The following is a 24,043-nucleotide window of genomic DNA, read 5'->3' as shown; positions in this document are numbered from 1 at the left end:
ACTTGGAGTGAGAAAATGTCTGTTTTGAGCACATTTTTGGAATCCTCATTAAATTTTCTATTCTATAACCTGAAAAACACTACAAGATTTGGTACAGTCAGGGAGAAAAGCGGTGTCAATGTTAGGAGTACCAGAAAAACAGTTTGAAAGGACAGTCAGAAACAAAATCGACTACAAAACCCACTTGGAGTGAGAAAATGTCTGTTTTGAGCACATTTTTGGAATCCTCATTAAATTTTCTATTCTATAACCTGAAAAACACTACAAGATTTGGTACAGTCAGGGAGAAAAGCGATGTCAATGTTAGGAGTAACAGAAACACAGTTTGAAAGGACAGTCAGAGACAAAATCGACTACAAAACCCACTTGGAGTGAGAAAATGTCTGTTTTGAGCACATTTTTGGAATCCTCATTAAATTTTCTATTCTATAACCTGAAAAACACTACAAGATTTGGTACAGTCAGGGAGAAATGCGGTGTCAATGTTAGATGTACCAGAAACACAGTTTGAAAGGACAGTCAGAGACAAAATCGACTACAAAACCCACTTGGAGTGAGAAAATGTCCGTTTTGAGCACATTTTTGGAATCCTCATTATATTTTCTACTCTATAACCTGAAAAACACTACAAGATTTGGTACACAGTCAGGGACAAAAGCGGTGTCAATGTTAGAAGTACCAGAAACACAGTTTGAAAGGACAGTCAGAGACAAAATCGACTACAAAACCCACTTGAAGTGAGAAAATGTCTGTTTTGAGCACATTTTTGGAATGCTCATTAAATTTTCTATTCTATAACCTGAAAAACACTACAAGATTTGGTACAGTCAGGGAGAAAAGCGGTGTAAATATTAGGAGTACCAGAAACACAGTTTGAAAGGATAGTCAGAGACAAAATCGACTACAAAACTCACTTGGAGTGAGAAAATGTCTGTTTTGAGCACACTTTTGGAATCCTCATTAAATTTTCTTCTATAACCGGAAAAACACTACAAGATTTGGTAGAGTCAGGAAGAAAAGCGGCCAATGTTAAAAAGGAAGAAAAGCGGTCAATGTTAAAAGTACCAGAAACACAGTTTGAAAGGACAGTCAGAGACAAAATCGACTACAAAACCCACTTGGAGCGAGAAAATGTCTGTTTTGAGCACATTTTTGGAATCCTCATTAAATTTTCTATTCTATAACCTGAAAAACACTACAAGATTTGGTACAGTCAGGGAGAAAAGCGGTGTCAATGTTAGGAGTACCAGAAAAACAGTTTGAAAGGACAGTCAGAAACAAAATCGACTACAAAACCCACTTGGAGTGAGAAAATGTCTGTTTTGAGCACATTTTTGGAATCCTCATTAAATTTTCTATTCTATAACCTGAAAAACACTACAAGATTTGGTACAGTCAGGGACAAAAGCGGTGTCAATGTTAGAAGTACCAGAAACACAGTTTGAAAGGACAGTCAGAGACAAAATCGACTACAAAACCCACTTGAAGTGAGAAAATGTCTGTTTTGAGCACATTTTTGGAATCCTCATTAAATTTTCTATTCTATAACCTGAAAAACACTACAAGATTTGGTACAGTCAGGGAGAAAAGCGGTGTAAATATTAGGAGTACCAGAAACACAGTTTGAAAGGACAGTCAGAGACAAAATCGACTACAAAACTCACTTAGAGTGAGAAAATGTCTGTTTTGAGCACATTTTTGGAATCCTCATTAAATTTTCGATTCTATAACCTGAAAAACACTACAAGATTTGGTACAGTCAGGGAGAAAAGCGATGTCAATGTTAGGAGTACCAGAAACACAGTTTGAAAGGACAGTCAGAGACAAAATCGACTACAAAACCCACTTGAAGTTAGGAAATAACTGTTTTAAGCACATTTTTGGTATGCTCATTAAATTTTCTATTCTATAACCTGAAAAACACTACAAGATTTGGTACAGTCAGGGAGAAAAGCGGTGTCAATGTTAGGAGTACCAGAAACACAGTTTGAAAGGACAGTCAGAGACAAAACCGACTACAAAACCCACTTGGAGTGAGAAAATGTCTGTTTTGAGCACATTTTTGGAATCCTCATTAAATTTTCTATTCTATAACCTGAAAAACACTACAAGATTTGGTACAGTCAGGGAGAAATGCGGTGTCAATGTTAGATGTACCAGAAACACAGTTTGAAAGGACAGTCAGAGACAAAATCGACTACAAAACCCACTTGGAGTGAGAAAATGTCCGTTTTGAGCACATTTTTGGAATCCTCATTATATTTTCTACTCTATAACCTGAAAAACACTACAAGATTTGGTACACAGTCAGGGACAAAAGCGGTGTCAATGTTAGAAGTACCAGAAACACAGTTTGAAAGGACAGTCAGAGACAAAATCGACTACAAAACCCACTTGAAGTGAGAAAATGTCTGTTTTGAGCACATTTTTGGAATGCTCATTAAATTTTCTATTCTATAACCTGAAAAACACTACAAGATTTGGTACAGTCAGGGAGAAAAGCGGTGTAAATATTAGGAGTACCAGAAACACAGTTTGAAAGGATAGTCAGAGACAAAATCGACTACAAAACTCACTTGGAGTGAGAAAATGTCTGTTTTGAGCACACTTTTGGAATCCTCATTAAATTTTCTTCTATAACCGGAAAAACACTACAAGATTTGGTAGAGTCAGGAAGAAAAGCGGCCAATGTTAAAAAGGAAGAAAAGCGGTCAATGTTAAAAGTACCAGAAACACAGTTTGAAAGGACAGTCAGAGACAAAATCGACTACAAAACCCACTTGGAGTGAGAAAATGTCTGTTTTGAGCACATTTTTGGAATCCTCATTAAATTTTCTATTCTATAACCTGAAAAACACTACAAGATTTGGTACAGTCAGGGAGAAAAGCGGTGTCAATGTTAGGAGTACCAGAAACACAGTTTGAAAGGATAGTCAGAGACAAAATCGACTACAAAACTCACTTGGAGTGAGAAAATGTCTGTTTTGAGCACACTTTTGGAATCCTCATTAAATTTTCTTCTATAACCTGAAAAACACTACAAGATTTGGTAGAGTCAGGAAGAAAAGCGGCCAATGTTAAAAAGGAAGAAAAGCGGTCAATGTTAAAAGTACCAGAAACACAGTTTGAAAGGACAGTCAGAGACAAAATCGACTACAAAACCCACTTGGAGTGAGAAAATGTCTGTTTTGAGCACATTTTTGGAATCCTCATTAAATTTTCTATTCTATAACCTGAAAAACACTACAAGATTTGGTACAGTCAGGGAGAAAAGCGGTGTCAATGTTAGGAGTACCAGAAACACAGTTTGAAAGGATAGTCAGAGACAAAATCGACTACAAAACTCACTTGGAGTGAGAAAATGTCTGTTTTGAGCACACTTTTGGAATCCTCATTAAATTTTCTTCTATAACCTGAAAAACACTACAAGATTTGGTAGAGTCAGGAAGAAAAGCGGCCAATGTTAAAAAGGAAGAAAAGCGGTCAATGTTAAAAGTACCAGAAACACAGTTTGAAAGGACAGTCAGAGACAAAATCGACTACAAAACCCACTTGGAGTGAGAAAATGTCTGTTTTGAGCACATTTTTGGAATCCTCATTAAATTTTCTATTCTATAACCTGAAAAACACTACAAGATTTGGTACAGTCAGGGAGAAAAGCGGTGTCAATGTTAGAAGTACCAGAAACACAGTTTGAAAGAACAGTCAGGGACAAAATCGACTATAAAACCCACTTAGAGTGAGAAAATGTCAGTTGTAAGCACATTTTTGGAATCCTCATTAAATTTCCTATGAAATAACCTGAAAACCAGTACAAGACTTGGTACAGTTAGACAGAAAAGCGATGTCAAAGCTTGAACTGCCAAAAACACAGTACTTGTAATTACCAGTAATTTACTGGTCAAATTTTCCTGGTAAACTAAAAAGTTAACTATCTGTCTTAATATAAAAGGTACATAGGAAAGCGTAACAGAAATATGGTTTTAACAAAATATCCAATTTATTCAAGCAAGAAACAATCTCATTTAAGTAATTGACATTAATAATAATCATATTTAAAATAGACTAGGTAATGGTCATATCCTGATCGGAACCATCCTCCTCAATGAAAGTGGGATCGAATTCCGGGTTATCGAAAAGGTTGTTCCGGGGTTTTATATTGCACGTTTTTACGTTAAAATCGCCTTTAACGTTATTACCGCCTCGCAAATTATCGACTGATATATACGAGAATCTGCGAAAAGAATCATATTGTTACGAATCATTGTTAATTTACAGAACAGTATCGTTTGCTAGTAAGAGTAGTAATTACTTACGTTTTCAGATCATCAAATGGTCTTGAACTGGGTTCGGGCGACTCATTGAATGGTAGTTCTTCCTCAGTTTCCACCACAATTCCGTAATCTTTGCAGCTCTCAATACAACTCGATTTTATATTCAATTGACAGTTGCTGTAAATCAAAATTCCGCGCATCGCTTCGCTAATTGTACAACCGCGGATAGAAATCGAAGATCCGGAATTTCCCACAATGGCAGTCGAAAACCCAGAGAAAGTGCACTTTTCCAAAGTGAGTGCAGCGTCTTTTAAAACCAAAATTCCGTCTCGAATTGTAGATGCGAGATCCCCGTTTAAAGTGCAATTCTTCATGATCAAGTGCCCTTTCCGCACCAACAAACCACACTGAGCCTTTTGGCAGTCCAAAGTGAGATTTTCCAACATTACCGAATTTCCCACGCAATCAAACATTATATTTTCAGTGAAAGACACGATATAAGCTGGTTCATTCTGGTTAACCCCTTTAATGACGCAACTGTCGACTACAACGCCCCCGTCCTTAATTTTGTGCGCTTCAGGACTGAGTAAGATCATTTCGTCGGGGTTTGCGGTTTTTAGTTTTCCCATTATATTTGACGATACCGAAATGCGGTCGTTAGGATTGGTTTCGGCTGCCAGTTTAAACATTTCAATGTAATTGATTGCATTGGCTAAAATACACAAAAAATCACAGTCATATAAAGGTATGAAAGGATTTGTGAGATTTACGGTAACGCTACGGAAAACACTAATTCGGATGCGATGGTAACTTGAAGTGAGAAGTAAAAATTTGTTTTGTATAAGCAGTTACATCAGAATACACAGTGTGTAAAGTGATAGAAAGTAATATTCCGCTTAACTAGTCTTGTAAATCACAAAAAACCGGAGTTAGTAAATTAATCTTTTAAAATCGGTTATAAATACAGGGTGAGTAAACTATACAGGTGTGTTACCTGGTTTCGTAACGATCCAAACACGACGATCGTCATCGTCCGAATCGGACATTTGACCGTCATTCGAGTCTCGACGATCCAAGATAACTTTCCTGAATAATGTGTTTTCTAATATACTAACTTCATTCTGGATTTGGTTGAGGCGCATGTTGATCTCTATTAACGATTTCATATGCTCTGAAATTAAAATTGCGACAATATTGTAACGTCCATAATTCCTAACGAGGCAAAGATTACAACAGTGAGAAAGTTATAGCTAGTCAAACACGAGTCACTGTGAATAGACAAATCGTATACACACAGACAGTCAGTCACTAGTTTTCAAATACAATCAAGATGCTATCAATACATAGTTAATGGCGTATAACAAATGTATTGATAGCATCTTAAATTTTTAGCATTTTGAGCTGATTTCAATATTGTTACCTATATAATGTTAAGGAAATCAGTTTTGTATTTACACCAAAAAATCGGATGTTTGTGTAAAAGTGTATGGTTGGCTGTGAATGGGTATGGTTGGCTGTGAATGGGTATGGTTGGGACCAGTATGACTGACAATTACGTCATCGTGTAGCCCAGGTATAATCTGTTCAGTGAATTCTAACTGTTGCGTCATATTCACCAGCAAAAAACGTATGTCGGTGATTAAATGTGATATTGATTGCTGGCAATTTTAAACAAATCTTGGAAGGCTTATGGCAAGTTGCACCGGTGTAACTTATTCTTTGACTGTGAGAGGTCATGTGCAAAATGACACAGGCAAATGAAAGTATAGCCTAGGATGCCTTTAAATATGTCGGCAAGGCACTTGTAGAGGCCTCTGGCACTTTTAAGAAGGTTCCCAATAGCATTTAGAGGTCTATGAAACTTTTCAAGAGCTTCAAGAGGCCTCTGGCAAATATAAAACAATTCTGGGGAAGTTTAAAACAGTTGTAGAGCGCTCTGAAACTTTTCAAAAAGTCCTCAGTAGCATTTAGAGGTCTTTGACACGTTCAAAACCGTCCTAGAGTCCTCTGATAATTTAAAACAACTCTGGGAAGGTTTAAGACACTTGTAGAGGCCTCTGATACTTTTTAGAAGGTTTTCAACAGCATTTAGAGGTCTATGGAACTTTCAAAATGGCCCTAAAGGCCTCTGGCAAATTTAAAACAGTTATGGGGATGTTTAAAACAGTTGTAGAAGGATCTGAAACTTTTTAAAAAATTCTCAGCATCATTTAGAGGTCTTTGACACATTCACAACAGTCCTAGAGACCTCTGACAATTTAAAACAACTCTGGGAAGGTTTAAAACACTTGTAGAGGCCTCTGGCACTTTTAGAAGGTTTTCAACAGCATTTAGAGGTCTATGGAACTTTCAAAATGGCCCTAAAGGCCTCTGGCAAATTTAAAACAGTTATGGAGACGTTTAAAACAGTTGTGGAGGGACCTGAAACTTTTAAAAAAATTCTCAGCAGCATTTAGAGGTCTTTGACACATTCAAAACAGTCCTAGAGACCTCTAACAATTTAAAACAACTCTGGGAAGGTTTAAGACACTTGTAGAGGCCTCTGGCACTTTTTAGAAGGTTCTCAACAGCATTTGAAGGTCTATGGAACTTTCAAAATGGCTATTAGTTAAACAGTCAAACTGACAATAGATGGTAGTATAATGTTATAAAACACACATACTTTGATTTTAATAAACAATAATTGCTTTAAAACGGTTAAAATCTGCTTCATAGAGCTCTGAATACGACTTTTTGTTGTTTTCTAGAGTTGTCAAGTGGTGCACATTGACAGTTCCGACGTATACAACAATCAGGTGACAACAGCTACAGTAAAACAGTCACCCTCCTCTACAGAGGGCAATAAATATGACGGTTCTCATTTCTCTCGTGATTTTCTAAAGTTGCCAAAGGGTTTATTTCATTTTGTTGGGCGCATTTCGACATAAGCACGCGAACAGTTTGCACCGGACCCAAAATTGCAACTCCAGTAAACAACTGTCAAAATCAATCTTCGAGAGCTTTGAATACGACTTTTACATGGTTTCGTTGTATTGTCAGAACGTGTTTTATGCGTGACCTTATACTATGTTTCAGCTGTCAAAATGACAATAAATGATGCTCACATAATAAAAAATAAGTTCAGTTGTTCGTGAGAGAGAAGGACTTTGTCATGGTGTCTGAGAGAGAAAAAAAGTAAATTTAATGATATATTTGCGAATTTTTTAGATTAGATGCTGTGAACTTACAAATCCTGCAAACGATAAAACTTGTAACTTAATAACTGCAATAATTTGAATATAAATCAGTTTTTTTTAAGTTCTTCAACGGCATTTTTTTTTAAATTTATATTGGAAAATAATAATTGTAGTTCTATTTTACACTCTTAAAAGTTGTGTTCGCAATATTTGTAAAGTAGGTAGTTATAGTTTTTTATAAACTTTCTCAATATTTATAAAAACTTTAAAAAGAATTAGCTTAAATTTTTAAAGGATATATTTAGTTTTTAGTGTAACTTTTGTTAAATGTAGCAGAAATTGTATTAAACAAGTAACACACAGTATAACAAAAAGTACTTGACATTTGTCACATTTCAAGCTGTTACGTTTTCTTTTTTTTACTACAAGTCAACAAGGCAATTTTTTTTACTGTTACATTACCCGTTTTCTTGATTTTCTGTATATTCAATTAAATCGCCATTGTACTAAACTACAAAATATACGAGACAAGACCAACCAAGGGCAAAACTAAACTTATTGTGGTAAAAGTAGTGTCTTTTTTTACTTTCATTTTAATGGGGAGTTTGATCGATAATCTTACCATTGTTTTCGTCACCGTCGCTCTCTAATTCGTCACAGGTATTGTTTAGTTGTTCTCTTCTGTTGCTCAGTCTCTTGGCTTCATTGATCAAGGCGTTGATATGTTCACACATGTGAATCGGTATGTTGCCATTACGCAAATCGTAATAGAATTTCAATCTGAAATGAAAGTAAACTTGGGTTTATCAGAAAGTATAACAAAACAAAACAAATAAAAGTACTCTGTCACTGTCATTAGTATAGTGGTAGGTAAAGATCAGGCCTGCGTGAAACCGTAAAAACCCACAAAAGAAAACACAACAAGAAAAATGTAATTGGATAAAATTAAAAAGACTTATTTTTCGCAAAATTGCTCAAACTCCTATGTTTTTATTTTTAGTTTTGGATTTACACAGGGTGACCCAAATACTGAGTATTTAAATTATTTTGTTTTTTTTTAATGAGTATTTTATTCCATACTTGAATTCTACAAGTAATTCTAAGCAAGTTCGATCCATCTTATACCACACTCATCCTACAAATGTTTGGATTAACATTTTGAAAATTCAGTCATTAATATTCCCAAGAAGTGACTGATAACGCTCAAAAGGAGTTTATAAGTCACCAGCCAATGAAGATCATTTTGAACAGATGATTTCATTTATTTTGTTTTCTATTTTTTGAAATAAGTTTATCAAACATAAAATTTGTATAATTTATAATGCCTGTTGTTGGCAAATTTTCCTTTACAAATGGTAATAGGTAAGCTTTTTTAGAAAAAGGGTGCATTTTTTAGCTACCCATCATTTTCAGCATCATTCATCATTTTACAAAATTAACTGTTCCCTGTTACATGATACACATTTGCAACATTTACTGACTGAAAAATCAGAAGCTTTCTTCACCGATATACAGGGAAAAGAAAAAAGTGCTGCAAATTTCTTATCTTTTAATCCAGTGCATTTGATAGTTTCAGAACATCTTTTTTGTGTTATATAATGAATTTGGTTGATATTTCGTGACATGTTTGAGGGTTTTTCAATTTTTGGTCTACAAAAGGAATTATGGGGTGTTTTTGAAACTGATGTATTTTTTTATAAATTACTCTGTATCTCAACTAATTTTAGGGAGATAGAAATAAATAAGTTGTGCAAAATGTAAAAAATGTGATGGGGTTATAAGAAAATAATTACTGAGGTTACAGGTTCTTGCATGTTACTCTGTACTGCATAATTTTAATAAAAAGATTTGTATTTAAAATTTTATTAAACTAGGAACATAAACTGTTGATTAATAAAAGCATTTCAGTTGTAGATGTACCCCATAAAAATTTTTGTAGGGGTATTGTAGACCAAAAATTGAAAAACTCCCAAAAAAGGTTCCCAGATATCAACCCCATAAAATGACATAAGAAAATATGTTATCCCCAACTATTACAATATGCATTGGGTAGAAATTCAAGAAATTTGCAGCACAATTTTCCTTACTCTGTATATTTGTGAAAAAATCACTTTTAAGGCAAAATGAATGTCCTGAAAACCTTTTTTGTTTATTAAATTTTACTGGGGCATTTAGGAGATAAAGGCTGTAAAAATTTAAAAAAAAATTAGCTGTATTGATCTTTTTTGTGAACAGTTTATTAAAAACTCAAAAAAAATCACTAACTAAAGTAATAACTTTGAAGGATTTATATATTAAAAAACATGCTTATACACTTCAAAGTGGGGTTTATTACATATTAGCCAGATGTTTCCCAATTTTTCAAACTTCCTGGTAATAACAAACTTTAAAGCTTGCAAACCTCTCTATAACATGTTTCTTCATAATAACATTTTTATGAAAAAACAAGAACAAGTTACACATAATTTACAAGCACATTTAGACAGTAACCAGTAATTTAGAAACTTTAAAAGAAATTTAGTTACTTTCTAGACCACATTCCTACACAAATTAAACAATTTAAATACTTGTGGTAAGTTGCAAACATTTTCTGAAAGTAGGATCACATTACTATGCAATTCAAATAATTTTTAGAATCTTTGTTAACAAGTAGTTCATAGGTTTTATATGTCTAGCTAGAACAATAAAAAGTGCTTAGTTTTTAAATAAAACCACATTCCTATGTAATTAGTAGGTAGTACTTATTCAATAGAAGTCTTAATTTAAACACATGAACAGGTAGAACAACATACTAAAACCAAAAAACACAGGAGTACAGCTTACCTGCTAACCAAATGATCCTGAACCCAATCAGGGGAATCCTCATCCTCATCCCATGGCATCAGTAAGTTTAAATTAAAAAACCTATAAATATCAAGGGTGTTTGCTGTAGCCTCTATATTCAAGGCAATGCTCCTGTCTTGTTGTTTAGTGGGCCACAAATGGGCCAAAGCAACGTGATGCTTCTCAGGCAAGTGAATATCGTCCTGTACAGCCAGGATCCTCACTAAAGCTGTCAGGTCACTGTACGAAACGTTCATCACATACACCAGGACTATGGTTGGAAAGTAAATTTTGAATTCTTCACATTTGAGTCTCGGTATTTTCCATATAGCTTGCCAACCGCTCCTATCCATGGTCAGTTCCAAGTAGAAGGAGAATTCTTTTGGCAGGGTGGAGTAAGGGACTTTACTGGCTCCTGAAAACAGGTTTTCGTATTCGGAAAGTCGGTCCTGGAGTGATTTATCAAAAAGAATTATTTCATTCATGATAGATACACTTTAACGAATCACGGACAGGTTATTTTTCTGTGGTAAATCCTAAATCTAGTACAGAAAAAAATTAAATGAATGGTAGATTAGTGCACTTTCAAAAATTCAAATATGTGACAGTTCAACAACGGCGATTGATTGACATAACCTATCTAATTCGTCTTGCCCGACGCCAATTCTTTAATTCACATAGGCAACCAACTAAACTAAAACTTGTATCACATGACCGTTTACATCCTTACAAAATAGATGACACATGATATCTAAATCTAAATTGAATTAATTAGTATTCTGTCTGCTTCTTCCAAAAAGTCGTGATTATTAAGTTACATTCAAACTTTAATCAGCTGTTTTAACTCAAATGTACTTCTCAAGTTTTTGTTGAACTGTCAATATTCATTTCATGGGTAAATTTTTCATTGAACTGCTTAAACTCCCCTAGTTGGATAGGGGATTCAGGAAGGAAGGAAGGAACTGCTTAAACCACAATGTTATTAAAAATATTCGTTTTTTTATGTAAATTAGTATTCAAAGTTTATGTTATGGTTTTGATGTCAAATAGAAGGTCTCTTTCGATAAAACATTAAACCCAAAAATCGTTACAATATACAAAGTGGTTCAAAAGTAACGGTCAAAAACGTTAATTGGAGGGCAGTTCTTTGGGGCTCGATATCTCCCTTCGGAGTGACTTTAGGAAAAATGTTTATATGAACCATATGAATGTTTGTATTATTTTGACCTCCCCTGTATGCTCACGAGAGAATGTCTATAGTTATGGGACACCCTGTATAATACATTACATGTATCAAATCATGTTTTATATACCTACATGAAAAAAGTATAAAATGTTTATAATATTTCGGATTTATAATAAAATTTGTGTAAATTTCCCAACTGCCCATCCTAAACTATGATCAGCAGTTTTTGACATTTTGTTGTAGTGCCTGGTTAGGTTAGTTAAATAGGTAAGGAATCCAAAATAACGAAATTAAAATAATTTTTTTAAAATCGGCAGGTTTTTAGCACTTAACTCAAAAAGTAATTTTTCTAAAAAAAATTGGTATAAAATGATAAATAATCCAGTTAATTTAAAAGAATTAGGCATTTCTTTCTAAGCATATTAATTAAAATTGAATTATATTCTTCTTAGCCTAGACAACGACGACAAAGACATTTCCTCTAGAAATGTTTCCGAGTCTATCATTATTTGTCTCGTTAATTTCACGGAGAGTTCCACGGCACTGTATTTAAATACATAAAACAAGTTTACAAAAGGTATTTTTATATTTAAACTCACCTTTGTTGATCCTTGTAAGTATATTAAATTAATACCAGATTTCTTAAATTACTATGTAGGGGTGACAAAACTTACCTGAAAAAGATACCAACCACTTCTTAAGCAGATTATAATTTCTTCTGTAAAAATAAAGAAACTGCGCCACTCAGTAGCCTTCTTCTTCCACACCTATATTAATCACAAATCATTAGTAACTGGACCTTATTAAGTGTTTTTGCGTACAAAAATCTAAACTTGCGATTTTGGAGCTTGTTTTGCTCAGTACAACATAGTTTATAAAGTATGGAATAAATTTGGGTAATCAACATTCAGAAAAATGCTCAGACAACGTAGGTACATTTGTCTGAGCATCTCTAAATATGCATCTTTAATGCAGGATGTTCCAAAATTGGAATACTTGAACGAACCCCTTTCCATCTCTGCAAAAATGTAAACTTTGGCGAATTTATTTTTTTTTCTGGTATAAACTTTTGACACATTTTCATATAATTACAGTTTAATCGAATTTATTCCATACTTACTGAACGTATGTAAGATATTTACAAGTTTTTTAGTTCATTGATTTAGAGGTCAGAGAGGAAAATTGTGGCACACACCAAAACAAAAGGAAGTAACGTGGATTTACCGAGGAAAAATAAAACCATTATCTTTATGACAAAAAATTGTGTATAAAAAAAACGTTTCTATTGGAAACGCGAATACAAACAATATATTTGTAAAAGTATACGATCAGGACTAATATGTTTCCAACAGGGTGAAAGACAGAATGATCATTAAACACAACAATCACTAGCCTTATCAACACTAATTTAATTAATAAAATTTGTAAAATTAATTAATGGACGATAGATATTTAAGTAATTCATTAAATATTTTTTATTTTTTTTTCTGATTTTTTAGAGAAAACATAACTACGCTTCTTGAAATTCCGAAATCCTGAATGACTCAAAAATGATGATATTGTTTTTTAGAAAAAATGAGATCAGAAAATGTTGGATTCATTCTAGCACCTCAAAACGTCATATATACTTTATAAAATATACGACACAAACACAGGCGCACGAGCGTTGTGACATGTGTATAACATACAAACTAAATTTCAATACAAAAGAAACTTAATGGAATGTCCGTATAAGGAAAATCAGTTCTTTTAAAAACGCACTCTTAAGAACCTATAAGAATGAAGAATATCGAACAAGTAAATGCTAAAAATAGACGAGTAAATATAGTTGTATAGCAAAAATTCTGCCAAAGCCAGACACTAGTGTTTGGTCAACGTCTCTGAAAGCAAATAATCACTTTGACATTGACAGGCATAAAAACAAAGTTAAAAACTCACTAATAACGGTTTGAATGCGCTCCAAATTTTCCTGTAAAGGTTCCTGCTTTTCCTGCGGTGCTCCTTTTAACTTGTACAGTTTGGTCGCGTAAACATGTTCAGCGGCAGTCAAAACTTTCAAAAAATTTTCTTTGCCGACGAATGACATCTAAAACAACGATTTAATTGTTGTTAAGTACTTTTGATTGATTTAATGCGAGGTTTACTTGGAAATTGTACACAGTTAAATCCTCCGAGTCTGAGCGATTTTGCGGCGTAGCCGACGATTCCACCTTGCGTTTTTTTCCTTTAGGAGGAGCATTGGGTGTATTCTTCTCGGCTTCCTTCTCTTCTTTCTCTTTGTCGCGCTTCGGACAAGCGCAGATCCGAACCTTTAAGCATTTTCTACCTACCACTTCACCTCTGAAAAAAAGTGAAAAACTGATTGAAAGTGAAAGAAAAATAAGAAAAAGTGAAGTAAAATAACCATACCATTGTGAAACAATTAACAACAAACATTTCACACAATCAACAATTCCGTATGATAGAAAGAAACTAACTAATGAACCAATAATCAAATTTCAGTTTATTGCTTTCTTTTGGTCAGCAAATTCCCATTTAAACATTTATTCGTATATCACAGACCAAAATATTGTATATTTAATTTATTCATTATTTTTATTTTGTTTTTCTTTAAAATTTGTGAGTTTTTATTGGTAGATGCGTTGCAGTTTGTACTTGAGGATTTTACGTTTAACTTGACACAGATTGACCACGAACGAGTCCAATTCAGCGACCAATGTAGTCCCAATAGACGTAGAATGCCTCAAAAGTAACAAATATGCAGACTAGAACACCGGAATCGATCTTTGCCGGTTTTGAGACGAAAGAATACAATTTGGCACAGATTGACCACGAACAAGCCAAATTCAGTGTCCAATGTGATCCCAACAGACGTAGAATGGCTCAAAAGTGTGTGTCTTCATTTAGTTTTGAATAAAATTATGTTTGGAGATTGTTTGCACTGGATAAGCAATAATGTTATTAAAATTTTCCAGACTCTGGCTTGAACTTCCTGGCTTTTTGCTTTTTCCTGTTCTTAAATTTATGAATGTTAATTTTAGTATTAAGAGGATATTCCTATAAATAAGGGGCTTATGGTCTTTTTTATTTTTTTAAATTTAAAAATTTAAGGTACAGGTAATAATGTTTAACAGTGAAGAAGTTAAAATTAAAAATTAGATATTTAAAAGTTTAGAGTAATTTTATCTGGTAAAATTTAATTTTTTATTAAAAGGTTTTAAAGATTTTAGGCTTAAAAATGTTAGGTTTAAGACACTTGTAGAGGCCTCTGGCATATTTTAGAAAGTTCTTAATAGCATTTAGAGGTATATTAACTTTCAAAATGGTCCTAAAAGTGTCTGGCAATTTAAAACAGTTTTAGGGCAGTTTAAGAGGGCTCTGGAACTTTTCAAAAAGTTCTCAGTAGCATTTAGAGGTCTCTAACACATTCAAAATGCTCCTAGAGCCCTCTTACAATTTTAAACAATTCTGGGAAGGTTTAAGACAGTTGTAGAACCTTCTGCTACTTTTTGGAAAGTTGTCAGTAGCATTTAGAAGTCTCTGGCACTTTCAAAATGGCCTTAATGGTTTTTGGTAATTTAAATCAGTTCTTGGAACATTTAAGTTTAAACTCTGCAGAAGTCATAGTATATGACCAACCAATCAAAGTTCATATAACATTAGAAACCCCATTTGGCTAGTTCGTTTTTTCAAAAAACTTTTAACATTGTCTTCAATAATACATATAGTCTCAAGTTAAAAATAGATGAAATGAAATTTAACAGTTGTAAGTAAAAATCACAATTCTAACATACTCAGTCAATTTTACCACTTTTGTCATATTTGACAATATTGACATCTAAATTCAAAAAAGTTAAGTTTCAATAACCTTTGAAAATTGCACTTTTTATATTTTTTTGTCTAAAATCATGTGTGGTTTAAAATCATTAAACAATGTAAAATGTGACAGATAATGTTGTCATTTATTCTGACAGTTTTTTACTATTTATGTCAGTTAGAATTTAAAACATGATCATATTAAATATAGGTATCATAATTTAATAGATACAAACAAGTCAAATTGTTATTTTGGTGACAAAACTATTATTTCGAAGTTACAGAATAAGCAAAGGTGCATTTTAGTACCATTATTTAGTAGCAAAAACGTTATCTTAAAAAAATAACTTAAAATCATTTCTTTACAGATTCACAATACCCAACAAAAGCATTAATGAAAAGTTAAAATTTTTATTTAAAAAAACTCTTAAAATTAATTAAAATAGTTCGTTTGCATCAGTTTTTCTAAATTCCGTCGGATGTAATTTTTCACTCACCTATTTAAAAATGATGCTTTTTACTCACTAGTCAATTGATCCTATTCTGTTATCGCTTTATATTTATCATAAAATAAACGTTTCCCAAATTTCAGTGGATAAAATCCTGAATTCTAAACAATAAGTCATCTTAGGTTAAATTGAAGCAGTTTTTACTTCCCTTTCATAGACCCATTGGAACTAATTAGTGAATACAGAAAGTAATGTGGACTTATAGAGTGAGTGTAAATTTAAGATGATCTCTGACGCCCTTCTTGTGACGAAACAAACCGCAACATAAATTTAGTATCACAACAATAAACTTACCTTCCATTTTCAAGGGTGAAAATAACCTCAATTTCCCTGCGGTTCATCCCCGGTGCAGGACAAGAACTTTTGCAAACAAAACTGAAATGTTCGCGCACAGTCTCACTGCCAGCCTGGGGAGTTCCCAAAGGAAACACAATGCTAAGTTTCTGTCCATCTTTCGGATTTCCAATGTAATGGGCCTTGTTATTGCGACATCTTATAACGTGTTGACGCACATGTTCAGGAATATCTATAAAAAAATTTATATGAAGAGAACGCAATTTGTTAATTTGCATATGACCTTTGTTGGACAAATCGCCCTGGTAATCGTGTTGCAAACACCTCGAAACTGGATCTTGAGCGAAATTTTGACTGGAGTATTGAGGAGTGACTCTGACGAATAAAGGCTGCTCCTGTGGTCGATTCGCAATTTTGAAATCCACCGGAAATAGCTGGCTGATGTTCATAAAAACTTTGTTCAACGAAGAAGAGTACTGGAACCAAACAGGTTTGGCATATGCCAAATAGATTATGTTTCGAACTGGCTTACCACCCACGGATCTTTATTTTTTAAATCATTGGGAATGGGATTCACTTCAAACCCGAAAGGTCCCATGTACTGTTCATTGGACAGCACTCCGTTCAATGGATTCAATGGCATCATAGCGTTGTTCTGAGAGATTGCAAAGTCTTTCACGTCTTCGTATGGCGTAGTACTTTCATCCTGCAAAAGTTATAACGGCGCCTAACATGTGTCACTATATTATTTCAATATGTAATTTGAATGCAAAGTTTAGTAACTGCCGATATTTTTCTGATCGACCTAGTATCTATTACTGTTTTCAAGATAGAGTAGTGCTATATGGTATTTTAGATACCCTAGTGCCTATATCAATCTAAGAGATTAGTTAATTTTTAAACAACCTGCACTTAATTTGTACAGATAAAATTATCTATACTAACTCACAAATAATGTCAAAAAAAAGTTAATGCTCCCGTAATAATACTACTTTACAACCACACAGCAGATTACAGGGTGTCTCATTTAAAATGAATAGACACATGTGGTTTTGTTACCTTTTAAGGTAAATTCATTATTTTCTGTACAGCTTGCTGGAACGCATCTTTTAAGATGTTTAGCATTGATGAGAAGTCGAAATATCGACAACTGCGAACGTTTAAAGAAGACAAAATTGCAATATACGTTATGGTTCACCTTGCAATTTCGTAAAAATATTGAAAATTATGTTTTTGCAAATAGCGTCTTGAAAATAACATCTCAATCATCCGTCGATAGGTCAAATGACACTAGTCTAAGTGATATTACTGCCATTTGGAAAGGAATGTGACAATATGACACGAAACGCGCGCTTTAACCTAATAAATGTTGATTTAACAATTTAAATAAGAAGAATTCTATCTAATATGGCGCCCCCAAAACAAAAACCTAAAAGCCGATCATGGCACAGCAAAATGTCATTTATCTTTAGTTACCTAATCAAATAAATCAGGAAAGACTCAGAAGAGTGCGACAAAATAACATCAATCAACAATCGATTAGAAAGTCAAAACGGATGATTCCGTGAAGTCATTTAACAGTGTCATCGGTTTGAAAATGACAATGATGTCACGTGTCTGCCAATTGACACATCATCGTAATCAGAAAAAATATTAATTCCCCAATTCAAATGAATTGATATGAATTTTTCTTTATGAAAAAGTAGCCAAATAACATCTAAATAGGTCAGTGAAAACCGTTTCTCAAAATCTCGTATCTACGTACTTTTTTCACAGACCAACCCTGTATACGGTGTACATGGAAGAATATACTGGTAATCATTGGAATTTCCATTGCACGAAAAAAAACCTTATTTTTTGAAGCCCTATTCGCAGATGAAAGGAAAGCCGCAACTTTGGAATCACCCTGTATAAGACTCCCCACCTAATTTTTTACTAAAGAATAAATCTATACAAATTTTTGGTGTATTTAGATACTCTCTGTATATCCTCAATATCAGTAAATACAACTTTATTAGAAAAGAATAATTTATATTGTTTTTTTGCTTTAGAAAAGGAATTATCAATAGTTCAAAAAAATTGAATAAAAATCAAAAATATATGGCAAATCGAAAACTATGATATGTATATGAAAAAACTAGATCAATTTTAGAAACCTTTACGCATATAAAATTAAAAATTCATTAATTCTCTTTAATAAATATGCATGTTTACTTTGCACCGAGGTTACTCTAATTTGGAAACTAATCTATTCTACACAAAAGTTTCAATAACTCAAGTCTAAAACTCATCACTTACCATGTTTAGACCCATTGCTGCTAAAATTAAAACACTGAAACTTTGGTTAACAAAATAAATTAAATAAATAGCTTTAATTAAACTCTGTTAGATCAACAACAAAAATAAGTTAGAATACAAGTAATGATATCACAGAAGAAATAATTTCATTGAAAATTAACAACTAAACGACTAGATTTCAGACAGAACTTGAAATACTGAAAATTTGCTGTGGTGACTGATAATATAGCGTTTATACGCCACTCCACAAAACCAACAAGTTTTAACTTGAACCAGGTTTAGACCGGTGATTCAGCCCGCCTTTGTACCTAATAATACTTAAATGAATTCAATATAGGCTGCGGTTCTTTTTATTTGATTATTATGTAGAACGTCACGCTCCAAACGACGCGTGACGTTTTCTGTCTGATTAAGAAAAATTAACAAAACAATTTACAATTATTTCACAATTTTTTGAAACAAAAAGTAGATAACAAAATTGCAGGTTTCTTTATTTTTCGTTCAATCATAACCTTTGAACAGTTACTACATTACTTCGGTGTTTACAAATCAATGATGATTAAGTTAGACAAACAACCTATCTCAACTACTAAAATTTCCATTGTTCATTAATTACTTGGAACATCTTTACTGGAATAGCAGCTACGCTTTTAGCTTCATGTTGCAAGTTGCAACAACAACAACACATTCCGGCATTATGTGTCGTTTTCTAGGAAGTAATCAGTGACAAAACTTACCTGTAAAGTGGCCAAAGACGTCCCATTTATGTCAAACTCCAACCCATTTTCGATATTATGCATATCATTTAAAAAAAAGTTTAACTGCGATCCCCTAAAAGGTATGTTATTGATTAAATTTGGATTCCAACGACGGTTGAATCGGTGAAAATAAGAACAGTACAAGTTAGTAAACATACAACAATTAGTAAACATATAGTAGTTTTAATGTATTATCTACACACTAAAATAAAATTTGTTGGTCTCTGATTTTTCTCACTTCAAAACAACCAATTTGGACTTGTACTATTATTCTCACTAATTCAGTTAAAATCCAATGTTTTTAAACTTACACATTATTGTAAAGTTCATTGGCCTCGTCTTGGTTTAGGAGCTCGAATGACATTGTCAGGTAATGCGGTTTCGTCCAGCAGTGTAAGAAATAAGTGAGAGGTGCAAAGTTCTAGAAAAAAAAAAACATATTTTAAATAAAGCCTAATTCACTAGTAAGATTATTCCAATATTCAGTGAAACAAATTACCAAAATTGCTTTAATAAAGATGATTTAGGCGATTTATTATTAATAAAGTAATATAAGTGTACAAAAATGTAATGTTTTATTAATGTCATGCATGTAATTGTTATGTCAAATGAGCAGTCAGGAAAAATTCCATAATGCAATTTTCTATTTTTCAGGAACTAAACAGTCAACTCTGTGAGTTAATGTCATAGGAAGATTGACAGAAAGATATATTTATTTAACGACAATTTTCTAGGTGCCTGCTTAGATAACAGTTGTGTTGGTGGAAGGATTAATCTGAAGTTCAGTAATACTAATGTTATATATGTATTTCCTGGATATGCCCATGACTTAAGCTAAATCAAAGAAAATAACAAATAACGAGACTATAAACCAAAAAGAAGACATAACTTTTGGAGAAAATACCAAAAGAATTTAAGAAATTTTAGGAGAATTCAAGAGAATGATGAAGAAAAGGCTAATAAGTGCACATCAAAAGCAACAATTCAGGCAATGAAATTTTAGAACTTATAAAAGGTCAAGTAGATGAGTTTTTTGGAGCAACCACACTGTAGGAAGTAATCTTTACAGCCCCATGGAGCCAAATTTGACACTCAAAAAATATTTTATATTTATTTTTTATAATTAATTTTATAAAATTACTATAGGTATGTAATATTGAAATGTAAGACGTAACAGCTCCACAGAATGTAAAAGTCAAACTTTTCCCCCTGGAAAAGATGTTTTAGAGTCTCAAAAACATAGTGATTTTTCAGTTTGTGATGGTGTTTTTGAAATCTACATGAAATTTTAAGCAATATTATTTCTATTAAATATTTATTTAGACAAGTTTGTTGGATTTAAATTTCAATAGTTTCTGACAACAAAAATTTACTTTACAAAATAATATGCCGTTTGAATTTTTTGTGCAAATAAAATTTGAAGACAATGCTTCAGATTTCATGTTTTGATTGTGATAAAAAACAAACATTTATTCACAACTGACAAATAGAAAGAATATATTCTAGGTAAATTACTGAGAGTTTAATGAAGAGTGAAGAATCATTCAATGTAAACTACAGGATACTTAAATCAGGCAGATTCCTGATTAGTTCCCTAATTGCATCAAAGTTTTGCAAGGATAATCCAGTTTAGGTTTTCTACAGACCTGACTAAAGACCAGTGAAATCTAAGTTAGTAGGATCTCTACAATTAGTAGGAAAGTGAGCTGGTCCACTGAGTGAGAAGTTCCAATTAATGGATCTTAAAAATTTACTTTAAAGTCTAGAATGAAATTAAACTTAAAAGTGAGAAGAGTAGTTGTTACTACCAGATTTAAGGAAAAAATTATGACATTTCTCCAGAGCCCCACAGTTTTAAATTGTGAGATTTCTAAAAAACTTGCATATCAACAGAGATACTCTTGTTTTGCTCTATTCCAAAAGGACTCTCTTAAATGTTTTTTATTAATTTTTGATACTTTGTTAAGCCAAAAAATAGAAAATGATAATAAAAGGAAATATACAAAAAATCATCACTAGCAGTAAACTTTCTTTATTTTTTTACTGCACATGCCCATGACTTAAGCTAACAATGATAAAACAAATAATCTATAAAGCAACTCTCTTGACTAAGAAATTACTGAAACTTTACAGCATTGTAAGAACAACAGAGCAAATTAGTCATTTGTAGATTTCTGATTTGTTCCCTAAATTGCCCCACAGTTTTGCCAGGATAATCCAGTTTAAGTTTCCTGCTTGTCAGAGATGAAACTCTTGTAAGAAAATAATTCAGTTCGGTCATTTTAGTAGTATGTTCTGTGGAATGGAACATTACATCACATACTAACATAGTAGAACAAATCATTCAGTTGAGTGGTTTTCCTGAGGGTTTTCCATGGTACAAGTAATGTTGAAATCTCTGAGAGTAGGTTACCTAGGACAGTTAGGTAAATAATTAAAATCATGCCCTTTCCTCCTGTTGGCCAATGTTTCAGTCTTTCCTCAGAACTGACTGAAGATAAGTGAAATCTAAGTAGTGGCAGTTACAATTAAAAATTTTGTTTAAACTTCATACTGAAATTAAACTTAAACCTATAAAAGTGGTCCATATCTGATAGAAATGATAGGTTCAAGATCACTTTTACAGGCTTTTACTTTTTTTATGTTACAATTCAATAATTATGTTACACTCTGGCAATGCTGATGCTTGGGTTACTGCTGTAAGTTAGTCCAAAAATAAATATGAACTTTTATTATATTAGCTAATTTAAATGTAAACTTTAAATTGAAATCAAACCTATAAACAACTCTGACAGGAATGACAAGTTTAAGACAATTTACAGGGTTGACAATAGGGGTAAAGTTCGGCCGTATAGTCCTGGCAGCTTAAGGCCGTAAAACCAAAAGAAGAAGAAGAGGGGTAAAGTTACTAACTAATGATACCACAGCATACTACTTAGGTAGTTGCTGTTGTTTTTCTCTATTACAAAACTACTCAGTTACAACCAGGGATCCTTTTTAATTCTTGACACTCGCTGTTAGGCCAGATAAAAGTTTCATCATAATGAGGTAATATGAGGAAATAGTGTGACACCTAACCATCCTATCAAAAGGTCCATTGCACAATGTTGCATGATAATCCAAAATAGAAAATTATAATACAAAATTATTCAGCAATTTCTAGAAAACTGAGTCATTTACGCGGATAATACAATAATCATCATTAAACTGGAAGGAGATGACTGGTGAGAAGTAATGTTTATAAACAACCCTTTCCGCCATGTTTACATACATGTTCTTTGTTGTGGCTCGTTTTCTGTCTGTTACAGCCATAAAAACAACGCAGGGGCTCACCTGTTACCGGCAGATTTTGTGTTTCTCATAAATACGCCAATCGGGATCGTCTTTCAATCGCAACCCCTATAAAATTAGTCGGAATCACCCCTCAAAACTCAATCACCGAGCAAACCACTTGTTGCGTGACTCACGCAATCACGCAAATAACTATCAGTCCGATTAGGCCAATCGCATTCAAGCGTCGCCAATCGCCGGGCGGCCGGCATTTTTTCTGTCAGTGTTGTCATATTTAGGACTGTCATTAACAAATGATTTTACTCTTATCAACACGAAAAACGTAACACTGACAGGTTAGAACGATAATTAAGGATACATAATCAGTGTTTACAAAGAAAACTTGAGCAATACACAGCAATTTAATGTTTGAATTGGATTTTCAAATTTAGGGTTGTTTGCAATTGCAACGTTGCCTTAAGTCCTTCTTGACAGTTCCAGGTTTGACTGGTTGCTGACCTGACCGCCATTTTAACCGTGTTCGGTAATTAGCTCCAACAGGTCAGACTGTAGCAAATCAATCTATAGTTGGATTTTTACCTTTTGAGAATGACGTCATCTTTTTACATCTTTGTTTTTCGCATATCAAACATGTGAAATAAACAATTTTAGCAAAAAAGGCACGTTGTTAATTTTGTCGTCCTGTCAAATTGAAAACGTTGACATTTACTGTCACTTTGATTTAAACGAATATCAAAGGTATAAAAATGCTGCGCTACACTGAGAAGGCCGAAATGCTAATTCTAAATGTGCTGCTTTTTTTCGAGTACGAAAAGAAACAGTTTCCAGATGTCAACTGAAACTCAATCACTAATTTTTCAAAGCATTTGTAGGTTAAAATTTGTGATCTAATTCCAGACATGCGTGTTTTTTCACCTGCTTGACGTCATTCTCTTAGTATTCCAGTTGATGCTCTATCCAGTGTGCAGAGCACAATAAAATCACAATATCAGGGCGTTCCATTGAAAATTTATATTTTTTTTAGCAGTAGTCTATTATTTTATTCAATAATCCATAAAATAAAATTTTTTGCTGATTTAAAAGAACGAAAACTTTTGCAATAAAACATATCTGCAAAAATAAAGTCTCCACAAACTGTCTAAATATACGGACTCTGTACTTGGGTTCAAAGTTCTTAAATGCCTAATTTTTTCTTTGCTTTAATACCAGAAATTCTAAACAAAAATACCTCCCTACCGGATAAATTTGTTCTTAAGAAAATTTCTATAGACATGACAGAATTGCCCAATAGGATCGTCTGATTTTACAGTCTCAATTGGAACTTCACCCTGTATACAATATACAAGGTGGTCCACCACAAACCGCCGACTCTGTTATAGAAAAAAACGTAATAACCGTATTTCTGAATTCCGATCATACCGGAAGTAAAATTGAAAATAATAGCTATTTATGTAACCAGTTACGAAAAGTTCGATTTTGTGTAACGAATGAATGTTTGTAGGGCGAGCGCAGCGAGGTCCTACAATTTGAATGAGTTACACAATAAGACATTTTCTAAACGTGTTGCATACATAATTTTTTCTAATTTTGACCAAAAAGCTGTGAAAACCATCTTTTA

General features: G+C 33.2%; 2 protein-coding genes and 1 long non-coding RNA gene across 5 annotated transcripts; 1 reads left to right on the top strand and 2 right to left on the bottom strand.

The window, feature by feature from the left end:
- Positions 1-3,981: 3,981 nt before the first annotated feature.
- On the bottom strand, positions 3,982-10,925 carry nesd (SHC binding and spindle associated nessun dorma). The gene is made up of 5 exons (XM_081995111.1): positions 10,274-10,925; positions 8,073-8,230; positions 5,269-5,445; positions 4,317-4,986; positions 3,982-4,234 (listed from the first exon to the last, which is right to left on the bottom strand). Exons 1-5 carry the CDS (start codon positions 10,756-10,758, stop codon positions 4,066-4,068), a joined length of 1,659 nt encoding a protein of 552 aa, XP_081851237.1. The 5' UTR covers positions 10,759-10,925; the 3' UTR covers positions 3,982-4,065.
- Positions 10,926-12,701: 1,776 nt separating this feature from the next.
- p53 (transcription factor p53) lies at positions 12,702-22,629 on the bottom strand. Of its 3 annotated transcripts, none has more exons than XM_081995154.1 (9): positions 22,468-22,629; positions 19,446-19,555; positions 19,114-19,207; positions 16,611-16,784; positions 16,362-16,554; positions 16,079-16,310; positions 13,604-13,799; positions 13,398-13,545; positions 12,702-13,339 (listed from the first exon to the last, which is right to left on the bottom strand). In XM_081995154.1, the coding sequence occupies exons 2-9, from the start codon at positions 19,496-19,498 to the stop codon at positions 13,320-13,322; spliced, it is 1,110 nt and encodes a 369-aa protein (XP_081851280.1). In that variant the 5' UTR covers positions 19,499-19,555; positions 22,468-22,629; the 3' UTR covers positions 12,702-13,319. The 3 variants fall into 3 exon arrangements, with proteins under 3 accessions (XP_081851280.1, XP_081851282.1, XP_081851285.1); XM_081995156.1 differs by having other exon boundaries at positions 16,611-16,785; positions 19,118-19,207; XM_081995159.1 differs by lacking the exons at positions 19,114-19,207; positions 19,446-19,555; positions 22,468-22,629 and adding an exon at positions 18,377-18,706.
- On the top strand, positions 19,081-21,158 carry LOC145739793 (uncharacterized). Its single transcript, XR_014181221.1, has 3 exons — positions 19,081-19,214; positions 19,789-19,807; positions 19,869-21,158. It is a non-coding gene; the product is annotated as an uncharacterized LOC145739793 (long non-coding RNA).
- Positions 22,630-24,043: the final 1,414 nt, after the last annotated feature.

Source organism: Ips typographus, linkage group LG1 (assembly GCF_016097725.1).
Source record: "Ips typographus isolate SLU linkage group LG1, UJ_Ityp_2.0, whole genome shotgun sequence".
In the NCBI taxonomy this organism is placed as follows: Eukaryota; Metazoa; Arthropoda; class Insecta; order Coleoptera; family Curculionidae; genus Ips; species Ips typographus.
Note: the sequence above shows the minus strand (reverse complement) of the source record. Positions and strands in the feature narration are given on the sequence as shown.